Consider the following 27,937-nt stretch of genomic DNA (forward strand, 5'->3'; position numbering starts at 1 on the left):
AAGTCGAGCTTGAGTATCGCCATACTTGAGCTCGACTCGACTCATATACACAGAAGCTCGAGCTCGACTCGAGCTCGATCGAGTCCAAAAATCGATACTCGTAGCTCGACTCGAAGAATTTCCTTTAGGCTCGAAACTCGATTCGATAAGGCTCGACCTTTAGTCAAGCCTTATCAAGTCGAGTCTTATCAAGCTTTTTGACTCGATTTGACCAAAAAATGAGATCAAAGGTGACGTTTTGGGAAGATTCAAAGGCAAGCAAGTAGCTATCAGCTGGAGTAAATGAGGCATAAAATCCATGATTCATCAAAACAAATACAACCAAAAGTATCCACATTCTACCTCCCACAGTTAGCATTTTTAACACCCCTAAAAATCAAATTCACCACAAAGAAGAATAGAGAAGAAAAAAGGGAAATTCCCACTTGCTGGATTGCTTGACATGAAACTTTCAAATTCAGCAATTACCCACCAACGGTAGGTGCCCACAAGAGCAACAAAAAATGGATGATTCTAATTCCTCGGATCATAGTTCCTAAGTGTGCTGCAAAAGTACCCAAACTAACCAAAATTCCCCACAAAATTCCAAAACTCAGCAAAACATGAGCTGAGCCACCAAATTGAGAGACAAACAATTATCTCAAACAGCCACAATATCCCAACTACCACAAGCTCAATTCAGAAACCAATGCCAAGATCTATCCAGAAATTCCTTTTCCCCACAAATATCACTAATTACTAACTAAAGAAAGCTGCTTTAAACAAGAACATGTCAGAAAAATATGTTCCTGGTTCAGAAATGGACCATAGTCCAGCAGAATTACAAGTGTTTGAACAGGATATAGAAGAATGAAGTTGAAAACTCTTGTCACTAACCTGACCCAGCAAAGATGACCTCAATACCACCATTAAAATGGAATCCCAGAGGCTCGAGCCTTTTACAGCAAATTGCAACAGCTCTTTCCAGGCTGTTGATTAGGCTGTCATTTTAAACAGAGGAAAGAGCAAAAGAATTGGACCCACAAGCAAAACCTCTGAACCTTATACCACACACGACACACTCAAAAAACAAGTTTTCTAGACATTTATCCTACACATTTGCATGTCATTAACCAGCGGCCAGCCTGCTCACACAATAGTCATACATTCGGCAAATGAAAGAAAAAGGCTTTAAAATATAAACATACTCCACAATATATAATAAGTTACGTCTCATAAATTAACAAGGTCCAAATTATGAGCTAATCTAGATTTAGAAACATAAATCTTCAAAGCTTTGGCAAGTCGAATTCTTTGATTGTCTTGGCTTCCTACAAAAAGCATAGAGGTAAAAACACAAAAAAAGTTACATAACTTCCCAAAAGAATAAATTAACTTATACTCAATAACTCAAATATAAAAGTTTGGTAGTAAAACAATAAAGCTGACCTTCATCTTCTTTTTGATGCCGTGAAGATTCCTACACCAATCTCCTGCGCACATCAATACTTGAACTGTCTCGGGGTGAAGTGCTGCTCGATAGGTGTCAATTACTCTAGTTCCGACACTAAAAGTGGCCTCCGATGCAACTGTAGTTATCGGAATGGCCAATATATCGCTAGCCATTCGAGAAAGTACTGGATATGAGATTCGATTTATTTTCCACCACCCCAAACAATCAAATTCATCGAGATCTTCTCCAATCTTTTGGCGAGACTTGTCTAAATAATCAACCAATTCTGACTTATGAGGTTCGCTAGTCTCGACTTCATCACAATATTGATCAAAATCACCCCATCTAGTCTTCTTGGTCGCATTTGTTCCTTGCCTTTGGGAAGAGCTAGAAGCCATTGGCCCTCCTGTTGGATTCGCCGCTAGAGCAACATACTCATCATATAACTCAAATAGCACTCGGCGAATGGTGGAAATGTTATGAGAAGCCTCTGAAGGTAGATACATTTGAGGGTAGGTGAAGTCCACAACCCTCATTTTCTGTCTTGGATCTAAAATGGCAGCCACGGCCAATATCAAATTACATTCACCCCAATACTTGTCAAACTTAGTTTTCATCCTTCGAACTATGGCCCGAATGAAGGGGTCTTCATCATTGACTCGAGCATCCAACACTTTTTTTATCTTCACCAACTCTTGAAGGAAAAGATTGCTCGTAGATAATCTGAACCAGAAATTATATGTGTGCACTCCCAAAATTTTTCCAAGACCGAACAAACCTTTTCAGCTTTTTTCCAATCCTCAGCAGATGGGCAAAAATCGTAACTTTGCTCTCTATCTTGGGAACGGGGAAAAACATCCTTAAATTTGATGGCACAATTCAGCATCTCAAATGTGGCATTCCATCTTGTCTTACAATCGTAAAGCAACTTTTTTCCTGGTATATGGAGTTGTTGAGCAATTTCAGCAAACATCAATGCACGCCCCTCTGATCGATTCACAAATTCCACGGAATCCCTAATGGCTTTGGTGATGTCCACAATCTCAGAAATGCCATCTTGAACTACAAGGTTCAAGATGTGTGCACAGCATCGAACATGGAACAATTTTCCATCACAAAGAAGCTTTTTGGACCTGGAGATGTCATCTCTTAATATTCTAACAGTTACATCATTGTTCGAGGCATTATCAACTGATATGCTGTAAATTTTGTGCTCAATGCCCCACTCTTTTGCACTTTTAAAAATTGAAGATGCTATCTCAACTCCTCGGTGAGGCGGTGGTATATGTACCAAACTCAAGACTCGCTTTTGTAGTTTCCAATCAGAATCAATCCAATGCCCGGTGATGACCATGTACTCGATCTTTTGATTTTTCGACTTCCAAAAATCGGTTGTGATGCTCACTCTTTCCACATTTTTCAACTTGTTCCTCAACTTATTTTTTTCAAGCTCATATACTTGCATACAATCATTTTTTGCTGTTGCTCGAGAGATTTTCTTCCACTCTGGCACCGCTCGTTTCATCATAAGATTGAAGCCTTCTTCTTCTAATATGGTGAATGGATGCTCATGCATTAGCACCCAATGTGCAGCTGCCTCTCTAACTTTCTCCATGTCAAACTTTCCGCTCAAGGGTGGCAAAGTCGGAAAAGAATCATCAGCTGGCTGGAAATTTAATTTTGTTTGCTGCTCAGCCTTTCTAATGCTTGCTTTTCGGGCTGAACATCTATTCCGATGTCTCCACATGCTACTTGTTTGCTTTGACTTGCCTCTTGACAGCTTTTTCTTGCAATGCTTGCAAATGGCATAATTCAATCCATTTTCCTCAACTTCGTCAAAATCATCCCAAGCCTCAGATGTTTTATTTCTTTTAGGGATCTGGAATTCATCTTCAGCTTCAGTCATTTCCCGCGTGTCTCCTCCTATTTGACCAGTTGGTTCTTCTTCTTGTTCTTGTTCTTCAAGAGCAAATACTTGAACTCCAGCTGTTGTTGTATCATTACTTATGAAAACAGGGGTATCCAATGTGAATGGAGTAGTTGAATCATGAGCAGATGATCGCGGGATAGAAGATACCTCGGGAGGACTAATTGACATACCTACAATTTACCCATAAAGTGAATATAAACATTCATTAGTACCAGCATATCACCTCAAAAAAACTGCCCAACATATTATACATTTAGCTTACCAACTCCTTCGGCATTGCTTTCTAATCTTGAGCAACTCGTGGAATGTCTAGTGCCACTTTGCATTTTCTTGACAAAGATTCTGCCCGACTGGATTCAGAAGACATGAAGGTAGTAAGACATCCAAAACAGCAAAGTGTGGTCTAAGAAGAAGCAGAAAAAGAAAAAGAATAAGCATGTGAGGTTGCTCAAATCCGAATTTGGGCAAATTCATCACACCTAGTTGGTCAAATCATAACACAAAGGATTTTGAAGTCAATCTTAGCTATATTTTTGCACACCATTATCCTAAGTCTGATTTTTTAAGAGCACAAATTAAAATTATTTACATAAATATTGCACGATTCCTAAATCTGCATCCGGTATTTGGCGCTTCTTGAGCGCCCACAGAATTGAAGTACTTAGAAATCCGCAGATGCATCATATGACGCATACTATTACTAGCAAATGGTGTCCATTATCCAGTAAAAGGAAAAAGAAAAGCCAAAGAGATATAGCGTCCTCAGGCTCTACTTCCCAACTGTCTTCATTAAAATTGTGTAAAACGTCTACTAATGATGGCTGATATTAAAATATGTTGTCATCATAACTTCTCAGCTCCAAGCTTTAATAGATGAAGAGGTGTAAAAATTAATAATGGAACTTAATAGGATTTATCAGCTCAGCCACAGTAGGGTAATAAAATCTATACTGCGTAGTTGTAATTTGTAAAATAACTAGAAGCTACTACAAATTAATGAGTTCAAATAGTTACAAAAACTTTGATTTGCAATTTGCCCACCTTCAAGATCTGTGGGAGTTCACATACTCCGCCTGGAAGAGGACTGCAACAAGGACACAGAATCCTAAGACATTTTTCTACATACAGCACAATTTTGAATTCAAAAACTGTTGCCTGTTAGATATGGCTCGAATTGAACTAAGCTCGACAATGACTAATCAAGAAGCCCTGATCCGGACTCCATCAGAAGGTTTTCATTTTTCTTCGATTTTAGTATTTTTTTAGTTCATCAGTAGGTTGTTTGATAGAAGTTGTGAAGCACCGAGGCATAATCCAAGAAAGTTCGACAAAGCAAATCATCAAGCAAAGGATACCAGAAGAGCTGCGGTGAAAATTACCAAGACACCAACTTTAACATTAGAGCAGAGACAGACATGCCAGTAACCAGATGCGATGGCGATGGCAATGGAGTCTCACAGATGCGGCGAGCAACGGCGTCGGCCACGAACGAGAGACTGAGAGTAATAGAGTGAGGGTGTAGATCTAAATCAGTCAGAGTCAGTGGTTGCCGGCTGGTAAAGTGAATTTTTTGGCGAGGCTTTCTTCGAATAGAGAAGAAAGTCGAACAGAGAAGGAAGAAAAGACCTTTTTTTCTAGACATTTTTTCTTTTTAGTGCTTTTTACAATTATGTTATTACTTTTTTGCCATTATAGGATTTTATTATAAAGAAGAGTATATTGTAAATTTCATATAACTTATACCCATAATGGTCATTTTATAATTATAATAAATATATATTATTTAAATTATAAATATTTTATTTAAATAACTCCGGCTCGTCAAGCTACTCGACGAGCCTCAAGCCCGGAAAATGTGACTCGAAACTCGACTCGATTTTCATTCGAGCTACTCGAAACTCGGCTCGAACTCGGTCAACCCGAGTTCGAGCCGAGTTGTTGACCACTCGGCTCGCGTACATCCCTAGCCTTAGTGCCTACACTTTCTACATATTCTTATTGTTCTAATGTACTTGTACTTAACTAATCTCCATGTCCCATATAGCAAAATGACATATCTCGCGATGTTCTCGGTGCCATTAATTACTAACTTGGGGGACCAATCCGTAAAACTGACAATCAAATTTGATAAGATAGCGGGCCACTATAGCAAATACCCAAAACATTTGAATTGAGCCCAGAAAGGTCCCTCCCTCGCTCCAGCCCCTACAGTATTCACTTTCTGGGCTGTTTTCTAGGCTGCCTAAGAATGGGTTTATACTTGAATCTTGTTGATTTCCATGTTTAATTCCACTGGATTTATCGTAATTCAATTCGTGTTTTCAAGAATTCAGGCCTCGTGAAGCCTTAATCCCTTACGTTTTACAGTTCTTGGCCATGGCGTCTGGGGATTCCCCTCGAGCCCGAATCGACCAGGTATCCCTATTTCTCCATCCTTAAGTCATAAAATGACAAGGACAAAAGGGATATGTAAACTTGTGTATGGATATGCTAGAGTAAAAAAATTTATGCATTTTTTCTGTAAAAATTTGATCTTTTTTGGATTCTTTTAGCATTATTATTTTTGGGGTTTGAGTTATCTGGGAAAATTCTCTTGTATTTAACTTCTTCATACAATTTTGCATTAAAAAATAGTATGATTGTTAAGAATATTTTAGTAAAGGTGAGGTTTTTATGTTAAAATTCCTCCTTGTCACCTTCTATTAATTTTGTGATTGTATATTTTGATTGCTTGATTTATTTGGCTGAATTTTATCTATGGTTTTTGTTTTTGGGTTTATTTGTTGTTGTGGACAGTTCTTTGCTTCGAAGAAGAAGAGGAAGGCTATATCACCAAGTGTGAAGTCCAAGAAAGTTGGAAAAGATGCAAAGATTGCAGTTGAAGGATCTCCTGGTACCAAAGGCTCTTTGGATAATTTTTTAGTAGGTTCAGAGGAGAACAAAAATAGCCCTAATCGGGCAGCTAGCGAATCACCAGTTAAGCGAGTTCCAATTAAGAGAAATTTAACGTTGGAGATTAGTTTATCTTCTAAAGATGAAAAGAAAGATGCTCTTTTGCCGATGGAAGTCCGTGCTCAAGGTCTTGATTTATTTGGATATGCTCAGAGGGTAAATTCTGAAACTTCGAATGATTTTGGTGGTTCTGTAGCTGGAGCAAGTAAGGAAGTTCCAGAAAATGCAACAGCTGGAGAAGCTGAAAACCCGGAATTAAAGCGGTTTGCCACGAATTTTTTGTCCTTGTATTGCAGGTATTGGCTTTATTTTAGCAGTGAATCCATAGTTAATTGAGATGATAAATACATAGGACAAATTCTGTTCATCTGCTGTGACTGACAATTAGTTGGTGCTCATCCCTGTTGTCTCTTCTATCATAATTCATATCCTATCCTTTCTAATGTCATTTACCTTGTAGTGCAAGTGTACCATCAGAAACAAATGTACACGCAATTAAGAGGCATGGTAGTCCATCTGCACTTGATTCAGAGGATAGATCATCTAAGAGAAGGCATTGCAATATTAATATGAGTCAGTTGCATGTTGAAGGTGAAGGTATTTGTTCTGGAGATGTACATAGCAAGCCCCTGCAGAGTGCAATTATTGATGAATCTGGAAATGCTGTTTCCAAATGCTCTACAGAGGTGAGTACCTATTAGAACTACTTCTATGACCTAATTTACCCCAATAGTTTTGAAGTTTGTGTATGTCATTACATGACTTTTGCAGATAGAATTGGGTGATAATGAAACAGTACCTGGAACAAGCTTGAAGAGATGTGTAAATGCCTCTTTGACCATTGATGCAGCTGGATGTATTACACCTGGTTCACTCAATGGTAAACTTGGACGTCATGAAACGCCCAAGTCAGGACGTGGAAGCTCCATATTTTCACCTGGAGAAACTTTCTGGAAGGAAGCAATTCAAGTTGCTGATGGTTTGCTTATTCCTAAAGATAATTTGCATTCCCAATTTGCTTTAGAATCTGAACATTTGAAGCCTGATAAAGAGACAAGTATGGCAAATAATTTACCAGACGGAGGTTGTGGCAATAAGTTGAATAACTTGCTGTATGCAGGTGTTGCCAGAGATTCTAATGGTGGAATTAATTCTGTTGTTGGACCAGTATCGAGGCACAGCAAAGATTTGGTTAAGGAAGTTTCTCCACTTCCTGTAAAGCATTTTGATTTTTCTAAGATTGAGGACAAAAACATGGATGAGGAAACCCCGTCTTATGTTAATTTAAGCTCACAACATATTATTAAAGGAAAAACACCTGGTTGTGTGTCCCAAAATCAAGAATATAAACAAATTTGTCACAATTTGAGCCTTCAGAATAATGCCGCTCATACAGAATGTGATTTGCTTGGAGTACAAGATATGATATCCAAATATGATGCCACTGAAAATAAGTTGAATATTTGGGCGCAAGATCACAGTGACATGTTTACCACAAAGGATAGGAGATTGAATGATTTAACTCCTAAAGGTGGCTTCAATCAAGATGATAGTCCTTCAAGCTTTTTACCACTTGAGGATCGTTTGGACCTCAACAACTGGCTGCCTTCTGAATTATGCAGCATATATAAGAAAAGAGGAATGTCAAAATTGTATCCATGGCAGGTATGTCTTTCACCTTTGGTGAGCGCTATCAATATTAGTTTGCTAACGTTGGCACTAATGCTTTGGACCAATTGGTTAGTCCCTACTTCATGTTAACTTAGGTTTTGTTATTGTGGTCCATACTTCATGTTAACTTAGGTTCTGTTATTTGTTGGCTCGTTTCTAGGGTAAAAACAATGTGAGATGTTTATGTTGTTGATTGGTTTTTAAGCAAGAAAAGATATGTAATATGTAATATAGACATGATGTCTTCGCTTTTATATAACGACAAGAAGAAAGGGAACTCGTGAAGAGATATATTGATGGGTGATTGAGAACCTGTGTTCCTGTACTATGGTTCTATGCTCATAGATGCAAATCATATGTTGGCTGTAGGTCAATGTTTTCTAAAGTCTTAGAATGGACAAGGTTTGCTATTGCTGTTATAGGATCTGTGCTAGAAGCCTCTGCATTCTAATATGTTGGCAACTAACATCTGGGTTCATGTGTTGTTTTGGCATATCTTTCTTTCCGTCTCTAAAGAATTTGATAAATTAGTTATCAGAAAAGGTGTCATTGTCCTGGTTGATCATATTGTGCTAGGTGTCTGTACTTCATTTTCCATGTTGTAAACTGTCTTAAATCTGAAAGCAGCCTTCGATTTTGGAGATTCATCTGTTATAGTGCTGGCATAGTGGTTTGATAGGACTTAATAGATGAAGTTAGGTGATGTTTCACCTTTTTATTTTTTAGTCTTCACCTCTATTTGGTCCTTATCCTATGCTATTTTTAGGAATTAGTGACTTAAGATTTCATTTCATGGCACATTCAGATGGTTCATCTAACAGTTGAGTTAAGATTGTTGTTTTTTCTTTAGGTTGACTGCCTTCAGGTGGATGGTGTTTTGCAGAACAGGAATCTTGTATACTCTGCATCTACAAGGTAATTTTGCAAATCAATTTGTAGTTCATTTCAATATCTTCAGTGAAATTGGTCATTCTACTACCAACTATGTTACATGTTGCTTTCTTTGAACATCCATCTAAGCTTTATTGTCTACTGATATTGTTAACTTCTGAAACTCCCGGAGAAGCATTAACTTTCAGAGAAAATGGAATACTTCTCACAAAATACAATGCTACAGTGATATTTTGAGCATGATGTTAACTGTTATATCTACGTAATCTCTACTTATACCATGATCTTTGTTACTGTAAAACTTAGTTGAAATTAATTCTTACCACATGATATTCTGTTTTCCTTTTTTATGCTCTAATTTGTCCGTAGTCTTTCCTTAACTGCACTTTTCTAATTTGTACATTTGGATGCATTCATTATTGAGGTTTCTGGGGGTTTCTCTAATTGATTGAATAAGCAAAAAGGATTGCATATGTAAGATACTTCGATAAGTTTGTCCAGGTTATCCTTTATTTTCCTCTTTGTTTCCTGTAGTGCTGGCAAAAGTTTTGTTGCTGAGATACTGATGCTACGACGAATCCTGTCAACCGGAAAAATGGCATTTCTTGTTCTGCCATATGTGTCTATATGTGCAGAAAAGGTGGTGTTTGGATTTTGTTCTACAAATAGCTTTCTCGAGGACTTGATATACTTGTCTTGTGTTTATTTAGTATCTAACTGATGCAGGCCGAACATCTTGAGGTGCTTTTGGAGCCACTTGGTAAGCAAGTACGTAGTTACTATGGTAATCAAGGTGGTGGAACTCTTCCTAAGGATACCTCTGTGGCAGTATGCACAATTGAGAAAGCAAACTCCTTAATTAACAGACTGTTAGAAGAGGGTCGTCTTTCAGAACTTGGTATCATTGTGATAGATGAACTACACATGGTATGTTTTCAATTTAGTTTTTTTGTAATGCTGCAACAAAGCTTATTCTGCTCTCTGATAGTTATGTGTTTCACAGAATCAATTACATGTTTTGTGTTCATAGTATAACATCATGGATTTTTCTGGCAGGTTGGTGACCAGCATAGGGGTTATCTATTGGAACTTTTGCTTACCAAACTTCGCTATGCAGCAGGTGAAGGCAGTGCAGAATCATCTAGCGGGGAAAGTTCAGGTACAGGCAGCAGTAAAGCTGACCCTGTACGTGGTCTCCAAATTGTTGGTATGAGTGCAACTTTGCCGAATGTAGCTGCAGTAGCTGACTGGCTTCAAGTATGTGGTATCTCATTGCTGTCTATGTTCTTTACATGTAGATCATCAGATGAATTTTGCAGTCTTTCTTGACGATTTACTCAGGCAGAAGCAGCTCCTCAAATGATAATATGAAATTGAAAAAAAAAATCTGTCATGCACTTAAGTAATTTGATTAGACAGATTATCTGCTTTTTGTGAAGATTGCTCTTAGGTCAGGATGCATCTTTTTATGAACTGGCTTTAGGATCTTGCCTAATATGCCTTTATTCAAGCCTATTTTGCACTGAAATAATTAATTAATTAATGTGGAGACATATTTGTGTTCAGTCATCAATTCTTCCGGTTGAAACAATATTGAAAGTTTTATACTGATCTATATTCGTACAATTAAGTGTTTCGCCTCTTCACTGAACTTCTAATGTTGATAAAATTTGCTTATGTTTGATTTTTATAAGAGTTGGGCATCTTCATTTGGCTTTAAACAGTGGCGAGATTTTTTCCCCTTTTCATTTTTGAGGTCAGATGTTCATAATAAAATTGAGGGATCAAATGGTAGGAAAATGCTTTCTAAAATCCAGAAAATAAAAAACCATCTGACGTGACTTGGAAACCTATTATTTTGTTATTGAGTCAACAAATGTTTCTTTCCTATTTTAACTTGTCTAACATTTTGTAACATCGATTGACCATTAAATTGGTACTCAAGTTCAAAATTTCAGAAACATTGTCTCAGCAGACCCTAATATCTCTGCTGATTAAAATTATGGCCCAGTTATTTTGTTTATCATCTCATAGAATACTAGAAAATAATAAATCAACTCTGTAACTCTTTGGCTATCAGATATACGGTAAGGGACCCAAAGGTTGATTTTTGAAGGTCGTGTTTGCTGTAGGCAGCATTCTCACAATTGTGCTTTTGTTATCGTGCTTTTCTTTGGGTTGCTGGTGTTGCAATGATAATACCTCACAAATGGGAGTAGACGATATGGAACTGGAACATGCTTTATAAGCTCCTCGATGGCTAGGTGAATCAAGTGTCGTGTTTTATTAAACCTGCACTGACAAGGATACCTCACGAATGTTATTTGAAAAACATTTGACAGTATGTAATGCGCAAAACCAATGCGTGAATACTCGACAATTTGAAATATGAAATTATACACTGTACAACAATTTCCTTTTAACATGCATACACTGGTATACTTGTTTATATGTATCTGTATGTAGGTGTTCTGTCTTTAGGTGTTCCAGAGTGCTACCTCGTTAGGTGAAAAAAATAAAAGGCTGTGTGTTGTACTTTGTAACTGATCTTTTTATTGTCTTTTGAGCAGGCTGCTCTCTATGAGACTGATTTTCGGCCTGTTCCACTGGAAGAATACATTAAAGTGGGTTATACCATCTATAACAAAGAAATGAACATCGTTAGGACAATTCCTAAAATAGCTGATATTGGTGGTAAAGATCCAGATCATATCGTTGAATTATGCAATGAGATTGTTCAAGAAGGTCACTCAGTTTTGATATTTTGCTCGAGTCGGAAAGGATGTGAGTCAACTGCTAGACATGTTGCAAAGTACCTTAAGAAGTTTTCTGTCAGCCCCCAGAATGGTCAGAACGAGTTAATGGATCTTGAATTTGCTATTGATGCCTTGCATAGATCTCCGGCAGGTTTAGATCCTGTACTAGAAGAGACTCTTCCTGCTGGCGTAGCCTATCACCATGCTGGCCTTACGGTGTGTTTTCAATTTAAGTCTTTTGGAATGAATTTTATGCTTGCATTAGTTGTTGTTCTCTTGTTGAACTTATCTATAGTGGATTTTGTGGTCTTGCCTTTTGTGAGGAATTGCATTTCTTTTTGCCAATTCTCATATTTCTAGTTATCCGCAATATCCATCCTATAGTTTCCTCCTGACATGCTGGATCTGTAATTGTGCTGTTTATTGTGAAGGTTGAAGAAAGGGAAACTGTTGAAACATGTTACCGTAAAGGATTTGTGCGGGTCTTAACGGCTACATCTACATTGGCTGCTGGTGTGAACCTGCCTGCAAGGAGAGTCATTTTCCGGCAACCTCGTATTGGTCGTGATTTTATTGATGGGACAAGATACAGGCAGATGGCTGGCCGAGCTGGTCGGACTGGTATAGATACAAAGGGAGAGAGTGTAAGTTTAGTCCTTTAGTGCTAGCTTTTGATATCACCTATTTAACTGATAGCAATATTTGTGTGTTATCATGTCCAAAATTGGAGAGTGTTTTCTGTTTAAGAGCTGGACTAAATGATGTCCTTTTCCCCATCCATTGATTTGCTCTGAAGAAAATGAAATTGTTGGAGAGCATTTCCTGTTTCTGAACTGGACTTAATGATGTTCTTTTCCCATCCACTGATTTGCTTTCAAGAAAATGAAATTACTTGTAGAATCTTTCTTTTCTTGTATTCCATGTGTGGTATGAAACAAACTTCAGTTCTCTTAAGTACTTAAAGATTCTGCAGGGAGCAAATGAATAAATGAGAGGGAATGTGTACAAATTTTAAGGCATTCAACTTGGTGTGGAGGGATTATTGTCTATTTCCTTCTTGGTGTTTACTCTTTCATTTTGGAGCTTTTTTATTTGTTTGGCTAATCTTTGGTTTCTATTGTAATATCACCTATATAATTAAAAAGTGTCATCTTGATTCTCTATCTTTAGCTTTCCGGATACAGGTTCTGATTTGCAAGCCAGAAGAGACCAAAAGAATTTTGGGGATCTTAAATGAGGGCTGTCCAGCACTGTATTCTTGCTTGTCAGAAGATAAAAATGGGATGACCCATGCAATATTGGAAGTTGTTGCTGGCGGGATTGTTCAAACTGCTAACGATATACATCGATATGTAAGGTGTACACTTCTCAACTCAACAAAACCATTTGGAGATGTTGTGAGATCAGCGCAGGATTCTCTCCGCTGGCTATGCCATAAAAAGTTTCTTGAATGGAGTGAAGACACTAAGCTGTATACCACAACTCCTCTTGGCCGTGCATCTTTCGGCAGTTCTCTCAGCCCAGAAGAGTCAATGGTAAATTTCTGATTCTGCTGTATGTCTTCATTCTCTTTTCCAGTTTGCTTTCCTTTGATGTCTTAACATTGATTTGAGGCCACTTTTTGTAATTCTGCTCTACCAGAGAAGTGTATTATGTGAGTTTTTGTGATTTTGTTAACATTTCATTCTGTTCCACATTCTTAATTTTTCCTAGATTGTGCTGGATGATTTGACAAGGGCAAGGGATGGATTTGTGCTAGCATCTGATTTGCATTTGGTATACCTAGTAACACCGACGAATGTGGATGTTGAGCCAGACTGGGAGTTGTACTATGAAAGATTCATGGAGTTGTCTGCTCTAGATAAGGTAATTTTGCTTCTTATTCTCCACTGGTCCTCCATATTAATGTCATATTCTGCTCCATCTTTGGAGGAAAACATCTTCAGTTGTGTATGTGCTAGCAAGTTTTACACTGTTTGATCCATAGAGGTGTGCATCATCTCATATGACAAATTATGTTACAAAATTGGCTGTTTTTATTGCTGGAAGTATAGGCATGCATGTCCCAGAATGCTGGTTTTGAAGTATAGCACAAAACACTTAAGGCAAAAAATGATGCCCATAGATGCATGATAACTGTACAGTGTCTCCTCTTTGTTTTTATTTCCATCTAGGCTATTGTATTGTTTGTACTTAGCATCTTTGGTTCTTTTCTCAATGGGATTGTCTTGTCTTACGTGCTTTTGCTTGGCCTGTGAGGTCCTGTATGTTTTACTTGGTCGAACTTATCCAGAATAAAACATGACATCATCTTGAAGCTGGTTTATACTGATAGCTGTATTTAGGACAATATGCGAACCATTTGCCAATGTTATTTATTTGCATACAACTTAAATTCTTTCCCCATATGAGATGCAGTCAGTTGGCAACCGAGTTGGAGTACAAGAACCATTTTTGATGCGTATGGCACATGGAGCACCACTTCGCACCTCTAATAGATTGAAGAATACCAGCAAAGGCTTGCAGGCAAAACCAAATTGTATTGCAATGTGGAACTCTGCAATGCTTTCAGATGAACAAATGCTTCGAGTGTCCAGACGGTTTTATGTTGCTCTAATCTTGTCGACACTTGTGCAGGTGAAAGTTAATTCAATTATATGCATCTTCTTAAAAACAATATGCCTATAATTGTTTTCATACCCTAACAAGAAAAATTTATACTCATGTTCTAGGAAGTCCCCGTTGCTGAGGTGTGTGCGGTTTTTAAAGTGGCCAGAGGCATGGTTCAAGCTTTACAAGATAATGCAGGAAGGTTTGCATCCATGGTTTCTGTTTTCTGTGAAAGGCTTGGCTGGCATGATCTCGCAGATTTGGTTGCCAAGTTTCAGAATCGTGTTTCATTTGGAGTTAAGGCTGAGATAGTGGAGCTTACCACCATACCATATGTTAAGGTTAGTTACATTGCCATATTGTCCTTTTTAAGGTTTTCAGGTGAATCTAAACAGACACCTTTACAACTTAGGGTTCGCGAGCTAGAGCACTTTATAAAGCTGGTCTGCGAACTCCTCAAACAATTGCTGAGGCATCAATTCCTGAGATTGCCAAAGCACTGTTTGAATCTTCATCATGGGCTGCACAAGGTACAATGTTGTAGTATCCCTTGGGATATTTGTTGGTTATATGCTTCCTTCTGTTTTTTCTAGCTTACATGCTTGTCATTTTGGGTAGATGAAGTTTAACTTTACTATATATTTAGTTAATAATTGCATGTAGCATATGCACGTTTGCACTTTGAATTCAAGTGTGTTGACAGGCTATTCTTCGCTTCCCCCACTCTTATACATTGGAGTTTAGTTCGACTTCTGCTTATGTCATCTGACTTTTCTTTTGTTTGAGAATTTATCAAACCCATAGTGACTGGAAATGTTAGAATTGTGCATTGCATCAATGGAGATGACTATGAATTTATCTTCCTCTTTTATTCTTTTGCCACATGAACTCAGTATGTGGTCGTTGTGTGTCCCGCTTAAATTTCAAAGGATACAGTGGAGTTAGGTATTCATACACATGTTATATCACAAGGCTTTGACTTCCAGTCTAATGATTCCAATCGTATTGCAGCTGCGAAATTCGTAATAAGAAGACCATATTGTGCTCATTTGGCTTTGCCATGTTTGTTGCATTATTTGTGTCTCCTGTAACTTTTCTCTGACCTGGTTCTACTCCATGGATAACTGGATATTAAAGGCACGGCACAGTGGAGAATACAATTGGGAGTTGCCAAGAAGATTAAAAATGGTGCACGAAGGATTGTTCTTGAGAAAGCAGAAGAGGCAAGGATTGCTGCTTTCTCAGCTTTCAAATCACTTGGACTTGAAGTTCCACCTCTTTCTCGACCCTTATTATCCATTGCTGCTGGAAATGCACCACAGAAAGAAGCATCCAGCTCTTCCGTAGAGGAGTCAACTAGTAGCCTTGGTGGTTTGAAACACAATGAGCAAACTGACAATATAACTGGGTTTGTATCAAAAGCTCATGAACAGAAGTTAGCGAGGACATCATTTACTGGGGTAAATTCAGCTGGTGCCAAGCAAGGTGAGGTTGTTGCCGACAAGACTGCATCAGTGATGGAAGGTCCTAATGCTCCTTACATGCATAATTCTACTTCTGATTATGTAGACAATGCAAACACTTCCCTGTCTTGTCAATTATCTAGTATTAGGCATGGAAGAAGTGGTTATGTTGACAAGATCGATAATTTTGGGGAGCAGCAGCAAAACAGAGGCACTCCACATACTGCAAGTAAAGAAAGGGTACTGGACAAAGGTCCCATAAATGCATCCAATATTCCTGGCGGATTTGACACTTTTTTAAACTGGTGGGATAATAGTCAAGAGTTTTACTTGGATGTCCACTTTAACAGAAGATCTGAAGTTAATTCAACTGTTCTTTTTGAAATACATGGTATGGCAATTTGTTGGGAGAATTCACCTGTGTATTATGTGAGTATTCCCAAGGATCTATTGTTGTTTAACAGCAGAAAGACGGATAAAATGTTGTCAAATATTTCTGGTGATAATGGGAATGCAGTACCTCCAATGGATCAGTTTGATTTGGCCAAATCTCGTTGGCAGAGAATTGGAAAAATAATAGGGAAGAAAGATGTCAGAAAATTCACATGGAATTCAAAAGTTCAAATTCAGGTGCTTAGGTATCCTGCTGTTTCCATTCATAGGTTGGGTAACCTGAATTCTGCTGTCAAATCTGTGGGTCTGGAACTTATTGATGACTCATATTTTGTTCTGTCCCCTCTTCATGTGCAAAATTTTATAGACCTGTCCATTGCTGCATGGATCCTCTGGCCTGATGAGGAGAAAAGTTCCAATCCTAATCTGGAAAAGGTAATCATCAGCGTCATGTCAACAATCTCACTATGACTTTGAGTAAAAAGTATTTTTTATTATAAAGAACTCGTTCGTTTTTCCAGTCAACTTTAAGAAAGAACATTATTATGTTTGGTATAGCCGTGAGTCAAGGATTCAAAAGTATATAGTACTTTTTTTATTGATTTGGCATCAGCAGTAAGTGATGGTACTGTAATTCATCATGGAAGAGGAGTACTAAATTATATCTAAAAACTATACGTGATTTGATCATTCCTGTGCACTGCTTTCCGGATTTAGTGCAGCATGGGATAGAAAAAATGAATTAAGTTGTGTTTGCCACTGTACAAATTCTATGAGTAGAAAAATAAGATCTTTGCCTAATTTGTTTGCTTAAATTATGGCTAGAAGTATGAGTATTTGTAGTTATGCAAAGTTTATATCTGCATGTGTAAATGGTGGATTTATGAAACCAAAATCAGGAGACGTGTTATAACTTATATCTTTGAAATTTTATCATTTCTTAATGTTACCTTTTGTTAATATCCTACTATTAATAAAGCGGGAGCAGCCAGTTTGGTGTTAAAAGAAATATCAGTTTTTGTATTTCCAAAAAACATCCTTCTTCAAGATGTGCAGGTTTTGTATTTTACTGATCAAATAAGTACTGCTTAGTTTGTTATGATCAGTTATAAATACTATTAATTAGTCTTAACATTTTGTTTCTTTCTACAATCCATATTTGTTTACACAAAATTGTAACTTTTTGACCTTTTTTCTTTTTTAAAATTTGCACACCTGTGCATCAATGACAGGTAATCATGAATTCTCCAATTTTAGGTGTTGAAGTTACTTATTTTATCAAAGGAAAGAGTTCTAGTTTTGGCAATTTAACTAACAGTTGAGTGTCATACTTTTGAATTCGGCTGAAGATTGTAAAACTCAATAAAAGATTTATATCTATGTTCTGATTGCAATTTATATTGGGCCCATCAAGAACTCATAATGTGGAGATTGTTTTGGAAGAAAGTGCATAATGCTAGAACTTCTAAGGATCTTTCTCTTTGGACAGCTCATAATTCTATGTGTGTGAATAATTTCTTTTTTCTCCTGATGACAGTAATTGTTTTTGTTTATCGATTCTCAACTGTATTAGGACGAAAAATAGGTTGTAGATAGAAAGTTATAAGCATCTTGGGGTGAAGGCTTTTTCATGTGTTTTATGATGTGTGATATAAATCTAAACACTTCTTTGGAAGTTTTAACTTGTTTACATCTCACGAGTAATTTCTGATTATATGTTTCTTTGTGTTTACTTGTATTTTCTGAATTCTATGTGTTATATAGGAAATTAAGAAAAGGTTATCCTGCGAAGCGGCAGCAGCTGCTAGCAGGAATGGTAGATGGAAGAATCAAATGCGAAGAGCTGCTCATAATGGTTGCTGCAGACGGGTTGCACAAATACGAGCATTATCTTCTGTCCTTTGGAAATTACTAATATCTGAAGAACTTGTTGAAGCCTTTTTGAGCATTGAAATCCCACTGGTGAGAATTTTTCTTTATGAGAGAAGGATAAAGCTAGTTTAATTTAAATACATTTTGCATGGAGGATGATAGATGTGTTTTATAGATTTTCCACAACTTTGAATGTGCATCCAACAACGAAAATTGGATGGAAAGTAAATTGAATTTGTGGTGGCTTTGGAAATGTTAATTTGGGAAACAGATAAATCTTCTGTTCAAGCAACCAGTGATGATAGAAATGTTTCTATAAAGAGACTTCTATTCACACAATGGCTAGGCCCTGGATTCTCTCCACTGAAATCAGCTGATGATTTTATTTCGATTAGTGGGAACCACCATCATCTAATTCTGAAAGAGAATATTCATTTTTCAAAAAAGAAACATTTGCTGGATTAGGCAGTGGATTTTCTGAACTGACGTCTGTTGATTATTTGATATGTATGATTGCAAATTCTTGAAATTACGTACTAGAAGAAATATTTTTCATTGCTTAGTAGAATTGGCTTTCGCTGCTTTTCCTTTTCTGGCTTGTATATCTTTTATGTCTGTGCTTTTCAGAAGGACATGCTCTCTTGCTCGCTTCTATGTACGTTCCTCAATATAAATTTTTGTTATCTTGTTTTGCAGGTCAATGTTCTTGCAGATATGGAGCTTTGGGGCATTGGCGTTGACATGGAAGGATGCCTTCGTGCACGGAATATCTTGGGAAAAAAATTAAAATATCTTGAGAAAGAAGCTCACCAGTTGGCTGGGATGTCATTTTCATTATACATGGCTGCAGATATTGCAAATGTACTGTATGAACACTTGAAGATTCCTATACCAGAAGGGCACAACAAAGGCAAATATCACCCTAGTACTGACAAGCGTTGTCTTGATTTGCTGAGGTATTAAAGGAGATTTAGCGCTAATTGCTTTTTATTATGGGACAACCTTTTTATATGCCAATAAGCCTACTAATTATGAAAGTTCTATGAACTTTATGTTAAGCAACATCTACATAACTTGCTGGTCCAGCTGGCTGAACTGGAAAACTGGTGCAGCAAGCCTTGGCAATCTTGTCTATTGAAATATTTTAGCTTGCTTTTTGCTTCAATATGATTGTCTTAATTGTGAAGTAAACCACAAATAATGTAAACCATTCAGTCCTGAATGAATCTTTACTATCTGATAGGAATTAATCATTTCATCAGGAAAAAAATCAACCATAAATATGATCCTATCATTTGCGTATATCCACATTTTCTGGATGGCATTTAGTTCTTATATTTTGACAAGTTTATGATATTCACATGAATGTTTTTGAAAAATAGCTAACCTGATGGTTGGGCTGGTTATTCAGCCAGATCCAATGACTGCATTATGGAGTTTGATATAAGCTATTCTGCATATGTGTCCTCATTTTGTTGGACAACAGTTTAATATATATGAAGATATGTTTCTTCAGCAATTGTTTACTAGTTATGTTCTCTACTTTGTTTTTACACCAGGATGTACACATTTAGGCCTTCAGGCAACATTAACTTGTGATTTCATGGTGAATAGCATGCTTTTGATTCTTCTTTCTTCATGATGTTTTTCTTTTTCAGTTTGCTCATTAAGACATCGTCTGCCTTCTTGTTTTGCTTTCTTGTTGCCAAGAACAAATGAATTTTTGACCTTACTGGTTCTTCATTTTTTATTCTTTCTATTATCTTAGTCTTGAAAAAATTTTCAACTTAGTCAATTTTGATACTTGAAGTTAAGAATCTCATATGCTCGATGTACTTGCTTGTCAGGAATGAGCATCCTATCATTTCTGTTATTAAAGAACACCGGACATTTGCAAAGCTCTTGAATTGTACATTGGGATCCATTTGTTCCCTTTCTAAACTGTCTGCAAGGACACAAAGATATACACTCCACGGACATTGGCTCCAAACTTCTACAGCAACTGGGAGGCTTTCAATGGAGGAACCTAATCTCCAGGTTTTATCATTTTTGCCATACTTTCAATGACTTTTCTTCTGTATCGTTCTTCACTAACATTTTATGATTGATTTCTTTCTGGCTTTTGATTTTATAGTGTGTTGAACATGGGGTTGACTTCAAGATGAATAGAATTGATCTAGATGGAAAAGAGCTTGTCGATGAATACCACAAAGTCAATGCTCGTGAATTCTTTGTAGCTACTCAGGTATTGAAGATTAAGATTTTGGTATTAAAAATGTAATTATTGGGGAATTATCAATAGATTTTCATATTGGTTTTCTTTTAAGTGTTTCATATAATGATTTCGCAGGATGACTGGTATCTTTTAACGGCAGATTATTCTCAGATTGAATTGCGATTGATGGCTCATTTCTCTAAAGATCCTTCGCTGGTTGAGCTACTTAATAAGCGTGACAGTGATGTTTTTAGTATGATCGCTGCAAAATGGACTGGAAAAGTGGAGTCTAGTGTCAGCTCACAAGAGAGAGATCAAACAAAGAGGCTAGTCTATGGGATGCTGTATGGAATGGGAGCTAATAGCCTGGCAGAACAGTTGAACTGCACTTCAGATGAAGCTGCAGAAAGAATTTGCTGTTTTAAGACATCTTTTCCTGGTGTTGCTACGTGGCTTCAGGAAGTGGTTACATCTTGTCGCCAGAAAGGGTCTGTTCTGTTAATATGAGTGCATTGTTATGTTTACCCTGGATTTTACTTCTCAGAGCTCGATTAACTATGTTTGAATGTTGGTTTTAAAAAGCCTAAGCCAATACAGTTAATCCTTTTGGTCTGTCATATTCCATCTCTGAACTGGTATAAAATGGTTCTTGGTGCTCTTTGCCCCTAATATGGTTGCTTACATGTTACATTTGAATCTTAAAAAAATGAGATTTGAATGCCATATTATCTGTATTCTATAACATGGCTGGGGGAAAATCTATTAGGTGGGAAAAATTAGACCAAAATTCACTTGGTGACCGTGGTGGGTGTTTGATAGAAATGGGGCTTTTAAGGTTCAATTGAAATGAGGATTAATTGGTTTGCTTCTATTTATGCATGTTTATGTTCAACCTCTGGATGTTTCTCTTTCTATGAAGGTGAACTATAGTGTCGGTTACTATTTGAGATTCTTATAATTTTCTCAACTCATACCGGGCTCTAGGATTAGCTATGTGCTTTTATCAGGTTGTCTCCACTCTGTGGACAATATTCTGGATTTATCGTAATCTGACTTCCTGTTCCATTTAGATACGTGAAGACTCTGAAGGGGCGAAAGCGTTTCTTGGCGAAGATAAAATTTGGAAACAGCAAAGAAAAATCTAAAGCTCATAGACAAGCTGTGAATTCTATATGTCAGGTAGTATCTTCATGTTCCATTTTTATATCTATTTTTTTTGTGCTTTGTATCTTTTTCTTTTGACTAATTGTCAGACTAGTGGCTAGAATCATTTAGATTAAACTGATTTCGGTTCTTCAGGGTTCAGCTGCTGATATCATTAAAATTGCGATGATCAATCTTCACTCTGTGGTTGCTGAAGATGCTGACACGTCTTGCTCTAGTTGTGCGCTAGCTGAAAAATTTCACATGCTAAAAGGCCGCTGCAGAATCCTTTTACAGGCAAGTAATAGACTCTGTATATGACTATACCTATTAGGGTAACACACTAGTATTCATGTCTCTGAAAATTGATAACTGGTATGTATGGACCATGGCTGTCATGTCTTAAGACTTTGAGGACGATAGACCAAGATTTATGTAAAAGTGTTAGCCTAAGCAGATGCCTTCGACAATCATGTTTTTCATTCTTTAAATAGCTGTAAAAACAGGTAGCTAAAAATCATTCCCTGTGATGAAGATAACAGATGAGATTCAATCAAGGAAAAGCTTCATTTTACATTTCGTGTTAGTGTAAAGAGGCAGCTGTAAACAGGTAACAGAAAATCATTCCCTGTGATAAAGAGCAGAAATGAGATGCCATCAAGAAAAAGCTTCATTTTACATTTCTTGTTAGTTGTGAGGGAAGCTAAGTTTTTGTAAACGAATGTCGAGCTTTAATATATTTTGCAAGCTTGTATGAGTATGTCTAATGGAAGACATGTTGATCAATTTCTCTTTTTCTTCATGTCCTGGTGGCCAGTTAGAATGTGAACTTTTCTTTCATGTGCAGATTCAAGTGAATGCACTTGTATTAAAGATTAAAGTATGTGAGTTATTATGCTTTTTAGAAAAAATTAATTGCAGTAAATTGTTCAGATCTCCTACTCTTCTTGTCAGATGATAAATTCTTTTGCTAATTGTAAGGCTGGCCTGATTGGTGGGGGAGGAGAAAATGCTTTAAGGATCTCTTGGTTTATAATGATTAGCTCACTGACTGACAACCATAGCTAAATTGCTGTAGTTTGGGAAGACATATATGGCGAAATCCTTGAAGGTGTAAAATAGCCACTGATTAAGCCATATGAAAGTTATCACATACTACAGGCATGATGCCACGATCATTTAGTCTTCTCTATTTTAGCATTGTTACAGTTGCATATAACATTCCTGCTAGAAGTGAAACTTCATTTAGTATCCTTTCCTGTTATAATTCATGTTTGGAAATAGATAAGGGACTCTTTTATTCATTAAAAAAAAAGTTTCCGCTTACCTTTTCCGGGTAACAACTTCATATCACTGTTAGTTATGAAGAAGCTTTATGGATTGTTTATTTCTTTCTGAATAAGTACTTTAATAGATGCTTTATTTAAATTGCTATTCAGGTACATGATGAATTAGTGATGGAAGCAGATCCTTTAGTTGTAAAAGAAGCGGGATTGTTGCTTCAATTGAGCATGGAAAGTGCTGCTTCACTTCTTGGTAAGGGGCTAACAAAAGGCGTATGCAATGCACATGAAACCATTGGTCTGAGTGCTTCCAAGGAAGTGAAAGAAAGCATCTGTTTATTAGGGGCTTAATTATGTATCATTTGTTTCTCATCTTTCTCTCCCTTCTTCCCACCCTCCCTTCCTCACTCCCTCTCTGTCTGTCTGTCTGTCTGTCTCTCTCACTGTCCCTCCCTCCCTTTCTCTCTCTCTCCCCCCCCCCCTCTCAAAGGAAAAAAAATTACATATTTATGTAGATGTACATAATTCATAGACACAAAAACACACACACATGTTCTAATTCAACCTGTCTCATTCCTTTTGTTTAAATGACCTTTCCCTTGTTACTGTTTCCTCCCTTTTGCCCTTTCTGGTTATATGTAAAATAAAACTGAGTAGCCTTCTTCTGAAAATTAATATGCTCATACTGATTTTCTTGTTGCTTTCTCAGTTCCCTTGCTTGTTAAAGTGAAGGTCGGAAAAACATGGGGATCTATGGAGCCTTTCCATCCTGAATAAAATAAAGACAGTTCTCCAAGAGTCTAACCCTTGACAACTCTGGGCTTTCTTTGTTCCCTTGATTAAAGGGCAATGTCATCCTTAGAACAAGATACATGCCGTGTGCAATATATAAACATTCTGACACATGTTAGCAAATTGATTGTTGTGAAATTGCTGCTTCTCCTGAACTGGTGTTTCCAATGGCCATTTATAAGCAGCGATTAAATATCTTTGCCTGGCAGTGGATTGCTTTCAAAAAGTTGACATGCTCAATTTGATAAGTGTGTCTTCCACGAGTTTTCTGGCAGCTGACGGAGCACATCTCAAGTTCGTTTCAGTTAGATTTTAGTTGATGAGTTTTGGATGAAACAATTGCTAAAAATGGCCTCCTCTTTGTTCAGTCAACTTTATTTCCTCTGTAATCTCAGGACTCATGAAGCTGTTTCAGAGAACAGAAGTCTGCTACTCAGACATGATCCATTTTATCATCTATTAATGGTTGTTGGGCTGATAATAGTGCAGTTTAAGGAAGGGAATTTGCGTTTTTCATCCTGCAGACGGTCAAGAGTTGGAGATGCTATTCTTTTGAAGGAGCGGTTACTGATGCATAATTCTCATGACTGCATGATCCAATTGAGGAAAAGCATCTCTACATTCTAAGGTTAGTCCGGATTGATCTAAACTAAAATATTTTAAGGTTAGTCCTGATTGAACTAAAGCATGCTAAAATGATTGAACAGACCATTTAATGTTGTATTAAGAAACATGTCTTTTTGTCTTGGCCTTGAGTGAATGGTGTATAGGCATGTTCTATCTGAATTTTAATTGTGGGAAGGTTCTCTTTCCCTTGCTGATTGAAGCCAGCCCAATGTTAATTAACTTGAGCTGGACAAGTGCTATCAAGAGTTTATTGTTGTTCTTTTTAGTATGATAACAAGGCTCCGTTAGAGTTCTATTCAAAATTTGTTGTCGTGCTAAAGCATTGGCTGGAGGGTTCTTAACTTTATTGCCAAATTATTGAAAGCCATTTGTTAAAGCTTTTAAGGAATTAAGTGGTTTTTCTGTTGAAGAATATTGTTGCATCTCATAGATGACTAAAATGGAAGATTCAGAAGAAAATTCCAAGGATGCTGTGGTGGCAGTATGAATGGATATTGCATGGAATGTCTTGCACAAAGTAAAGATCTCGTATATGCATTGTCAGAGCAATATCCCAACCACAATCTCTAGCACAATTGAACTTAAGATGTTTAAGATGAGATGGAGTGGGTATGCTGGATTAGTTTCATCGGTTGTTTCTTTGAGATTCACAGGTAACATTTGTCAAACTGAAGAATATTTTAGTTATTACATTGACATGGCCTGAAGATGAAGGCTCACAGTACAATACTTCCTGCATATCATGCTTATTCATCTAGGATCATCTTGGAGGATCAGGTGGCCACTATTTAATTTTTCATTTGTTGCTGTTTTTTGCACTCTCGTGGTTTCAAAATGCATTCTAAAAACACTTCTCACATCGCAAGGACTTCTTTTATTTATTTTCTCTGTTCCATCACCTCATTTTTTTTCCTTCTTTCTGTAGTTCTTGATTCTGTTCGTTAGAAATCTATTTTCAGTTGCCCTAGGTTGCTTTTGGGTTGGGCATTTGTATTTCAGGGAAAGATGTGAGGAGTGGTTTTGAAATCTTTGTTCTTGTTGTCTTGTCTTTAAAGAAAGACGCCTTACAGTGGTTTGTTATTGGCTGACCCACCATACCAGCTCCATAAGTACTCGAATGAAATTACTTCAGAGGAGGACATGAGAGCCGTACCTTACATAAAGAAACTCACTCACTATCTGACATATATTCTAAGTATAGAATCTAATACTCAGATGTCTTTTAGTATAGCTGGTCAGACTACATCCTGAGTACAGATAATAGTTGTAATTGATTTCTTTCTTAGTAGACATTTGAATAAGAAAATTTCTTAATGAAAGTTATCCACTCCAAGTTACTAAAGACTTGAAAGTAACTTGTCAATGGCCAATTTATGATGGATATTTGACCACCTTACTGGAACTGCTGAAGTCTTGATGGTTTATGAGGGATGCGAAATCCACAATAAGGAGGCCATTCAGACACTAGCAGTGGATTTGTAGTTGTCTGAAACATGCTACTCTGAATCTTCTATCTGAGGAAAACCATCTATGTTTGTTGAAGTGATATTAAACAGTCTTATACTAAATCCGTCAATTATTTTTGTTTACAGTTACGTGGTAGGCATTTAACTTCATCCTCTACTCTGTTGCCATCTCTAATCTATACTGAGAATTGGATTTTGTCAATTATTTTGCTCATAACTGATGCTAAAAGACCTTTAGTGCAATTTTATTCCTGTGCAGGGGAAGATTATTTGATTTGTAATTATAGTAAAAAATGATTTTTTAATCTGCATTGTGCTACTGATAAGCACTTGAAGGATTTGTTCACTCTGAAATCCAATCAAAGGAAGAGAAGTCTAAACTTTTGAGTAACTAAGAGGGATATGTTTATTAGTGGAACTACAACCAGTGTATTATTGTTTTACAATAGAACCAAATGGGCAAGCATTTGGAGTTTCCTGCACATATTTATTTAGGTACCCAGACAACATGATCCTCGGGAAGGAAATGGCAAACAGGAACTTGTCCTGGCTTGATCTGCAGAACTTTGAAAGCCAAGTGTTTTGGGTTCCATTTTGTTGTATCTTCATGGCATACTGCCACTGCTTTAACTTTTGTTCCATCTGCACCCACCAAGGAAAGTGTATATGCTCTAGTAGCTTGTGTTTTGTGGCAGTAAAATACAGCATATGCATAATTTTGCTGGTGGCACACTACAGCTTTGTCATTTGTCATGTTTTTCACTCCTGCAATGGTATATTTCTGCAGTGGAGTATCTTTCTCTGAATTTGTTGATATCGCCTGAACGTTCTTCCCCAGTTTGGAGGTGGTGAAATCTACCATTGCTTCCAATGATGTTGCACAGAACTTCTCCTCTCCCTGGATGCCTGGCTCCTCGCACTCTTTTATTGTATTTTTCATAACTTCAGCTTCCTGTGAGTTGGGCTTCACTGAGAATTTGTTCAAGATTTCAGTCATTTTGTTTGATGAGAAAGGAATTGATTCAGCAACCTGGCGAGGTAAGAAAGTGGCTCCATGTGAAGTCTTGAAGAAATGCAAGTTCATCTTTGATCCTCGAGTCATGTTATTTTCCAAGAAGAAAAGAGCTACATTTGGGTTGTCATGGAGCTGATCCCTGGTTGCTGCGTAGTTATACAAGAATGGTGATGTCCCTGGCCTTCCTCCCACATATACTGGTTTCCCCCTGTGGTGGCCTGAGGATACGGTTACACCTCCACCATGCCCGACATTCACATTGGTGCCTTCAGGATTTCTGCCCTGTGTCTCGGAACCTCCTGGATCCCCCGGTCCAACATTCACGTTGGTGCCTCCTGGTGTATTAACACCTACTCCACCAGGCCCGACGTTTACATTGGTGCCTCCTGGTGTATTTACATCTACGCCACCGTGCCCAGCATTCACGTTGGTGCCTCCTGGATTTCCACCCTGAGTATTAACATCTACTCCACCACCACTTACTCCGACTGAAGTACTTTTATCATCCACCGTTTCTGCCATAACAATCAGTTAGCATGAACACACGGATGAATATACTATTCATACCACCTTATAAGTAATTTAATGTCTTATTCTTTCTTTCTTTAGATAGGATTAGTTTTCCTTGTGTAAGAATTGTTAAAAATCTACTTAATCCTTTTCATGTACCGGATTTGCCAATTTTTTGCTAAAAAAAAGGTAATTTAATGTCTTATGCTCTGTAGTAGTATTTATTCTAGAGTTTGCTGACTCGTTCCCTTTTAACCTTTGTATCACTGTTTATTGCCTAAGCCTAATTTGTGGTTTCTCGAGAACATTACTGGCATGTAGAAACATGAAATGCATAGAGACAAAAAAGCATTTTGTTTTTGAATAACAACAGTGAAAGAACAGCTTTTAGGTTTGAGTCTGACCAGATTGTATAAGATCCTCGATAGCTTTCGGCATAGGACTGTTAGGGAGCACAGATTTCCAATATGTCTCAGCAGGTTGTGCTGCGTGGCTTGACACACAAGCTAGCTGAAACACACAGACGAACAAGTGAACATTTTATTGGAAAAGGCGTAAAAGAGAATACATTTTATTGGCAAAAGCGTAAATAATTGATACAATGTTGTACTCACAGCAACAAAGATGAAGAGATGTAGGGGTCGAAACTCCATTTTGTAAGAGACTGGCCGCCAAGGGAAGTGTAAACAGAAGTGAAATTTTATGATAGATGTGAAAAATGAAACCACAACTTTCTTGAAGATAAAAGGCAACAACTATAGTGCTATTTATAGCCGAATGTGGGTTCAGGGTAAAATGTCAGCAGATAAGCAACAGATCATCTCTACTGATGACTTGTGCTCTAATCACTTCCAACTGTGGCTTAAACGCATTAATGCCAATTGAGCCAAATGTATCAGTGAGTTACATGTGTGAA

At 37.3% G+C, this 27,937-nt stretch overlaps 3 protein-coding genes across 8 annotated transcripts; 1 reads left to right on the top strand and 2 right to left on the bottom strand.

Annotated features, from left to right (window-relative positions):
* Positions 1-1,268: 1,268 nt before the first annotated feature.
* LOC113706102 (zinc finger BED domain-containing protein RICESLEEPER 2-like) lies at positions 1,269-3,530 on the bottom strand. The gene is made up of 3 exons (XM_027227991.2): positions 2,211-3,530; positions 1,429-2,115; positions 1,269-1,310 (listed from the first exon to the last, which is right to left on the bottom strand). The coding sequence occupies exons 1-3, from the start codon at positions 3,528-3,530 to the stop codon at positions 1,269-1,271; spliced, it is 2,049 nt and encodes a 682-aa protein (XP_027083792.2).
* Positions 3,531-5,476: 1,946 nt separating this feature from the next.
* On the top strand, positions 5,477-26,442 carry LOC113707007 (helicase and polymerase-containing protein TEBICHI). Of its 5 annotated transcripts, none has more exons than XM_072063197.1 (27): positions 5,480-5,777; positions 6,159-6,610; positions 6,775-7,000; positions 7,086-7,979; positions 8,836-8,900; positions 9,411-9,516; positions 9,603-9,803; positions 9,933-10,133; positions 11,447-11,848; positions 12,064-12,276; positions 12,817-13,167; positions 13,346-13,498; positions 14,051-14,269; positions 14,365-14,583; positions 14,655-14,772; positions 15,380-16,533; positions 17,863-18,060; positions 18,667-18,926; positions 19,818-20,007; positions 20,105-20,215; positions 20,321-20,673; positions 21,256-21,364; positions 21,485-21,625; positions 22,768-22,864; positions 23,321-23,697; positions 23,799-24,031; positions 24,461-26,442. In XM_072063197.1, the coding sequence occupies exons 1-25, from the start codon at positions 5,739-5,741 to the stop codon at positions 23,386-23,388; spliced, it is 6,540 nt and encodes a 2,179-aa protein (XP_071919298.1). In that variant the 5' UTR covers positions 5,480-5,738; the 3' UTR covers positions 23,389-23,697; positions 23,799-24,031; positions 24,461-26,442. The 5 variants fall into 5 exon arrangements, with proteins under 5 accessions (XP_027084961.1, XP_071919298.1, XP_071919300.1 ...); XM_072063199.1 differs by having other exon boundaries at positions 7,086-7,293; positions 7,435-7,979; positions 23,321-24,031; XM_072063198.1 differs by having other exon boundaries at positions 5,522-5,614; positions 5,730-5,777; positions 23,321-24,031.
* Positions 25,878-27,793, bottom strand: LOC113707008 (BURP domain protein RD22-like). Of its 2 annotated transcripts, XM_072063200.1 has the most exons (4): positions 27,636-27,793; positions 27,426-27,531; positions 26,527-27,026; positions 25,878-26,448 (listed from the first exon to the last, which is right to left on the bottom strand). In XM_072063200.1, exons 1-4 carry the CDS (start codon positions 27,672-27,674, stop codon positions 25,984-25,986), a joined length of 1,110 nt encoding a protein of 369 aa, XP_071919301.1. In that variant the 5' UTR covers positions 27,675-27,793; the 3' UTR covers positions 25,878-25,983. The 2 variants fall into 2 exon arrangements, with proteins under 2 accessions (XP_071919301.1, XP_027084962.1); XM_027229161.2 differs by having other exon boundaries at positions 25,878-27,026.
* Positions 27,794-27,937: the final 144 nt, after the last annotated feature.

Source organism: Coffea arabica, chromosome 8c (genome assembly GCF_036785885.1).
Source record: "Coffea arabica cultivar ET-39 chromosome 8c, Coffea Arabica ET-39 HiFi, whole genome shotgun sequence".
NCBI classification, from domain to species: domain Eukaryota; kingdom Viridiplantae; phylum Streptophyta; class Magnoliopsida; order Gentianales; family Rubiaceae; genus Coffea; species Coffea arabica.

Excerpts from the sequence above, each read along its gene's own strand:
- LOC113706102 (XM_027227991.2), bottom strand. The coding sequence starts at position 3,530 with ATGTCAATTAGTCCTCCCGAGGTATCTTCTATCCCGCGATCATCTGCT. Across the intron at positions 2,116-2,210 it reads ATTGGAAAAAAGCTGAAAAG|ATAAAAAAAGTGTTGGATGC; the intron begins GTTTGTTCGGTC and ends GAGTTGGTGAAG. Across the intron at positions 1,311-1,428 it reads GCATCAAAAAGAAGATGAAG|GAAGCCAAGACAATCAAAGA; the intron begins GTCAGCTTTATT and ends TGCTTTTTGTAG.
- LOC113707007 (XM_072063196.1), top strand. The coding sequence starts at position 5,739 with ATGGCGTCTGGGGATTCCCCTCGAGCCCGAATCGACCAG. Across the intron at positions 20,216-20,320 it reads AATTCTTTGTAGCTACTCAG|GATGACTGGTATCTTTTAAC; the intron begins GTATTGAAGATT and ends ATGATTTCGCAG. Across the intron at positions 21,365-21,484 it reads CTGTGAATTCTATATGTCAG|GGTTCAGCTGCTGATATCAT; the intron begins GTAGTATCTTCA and ends TCGGTTCTTCAG.
- LOC113707008 (XM_027229161.2), bottom strand. The coding sequence starts at position 27,674 with ATGGAGTTTCGACCCCTACATCTCTTCATCTTTGTTGCT. Across the intron at positions 27,532-27,635 it reads ATCTCTTCATCTTTGTTGCT|CTAGCTTGTGTGTCAAGCCA; the intron begins GTGAGTACAACA and ends TGTGTGTTTCAG. Across the intron at positions 27,027-27,425 it reads CGAGGATCTTATACAATCTG|AAACGGTGGATGATAAAAGT; the intron begins GTCAGACTCAAA and ends TTGTTATGGCAG.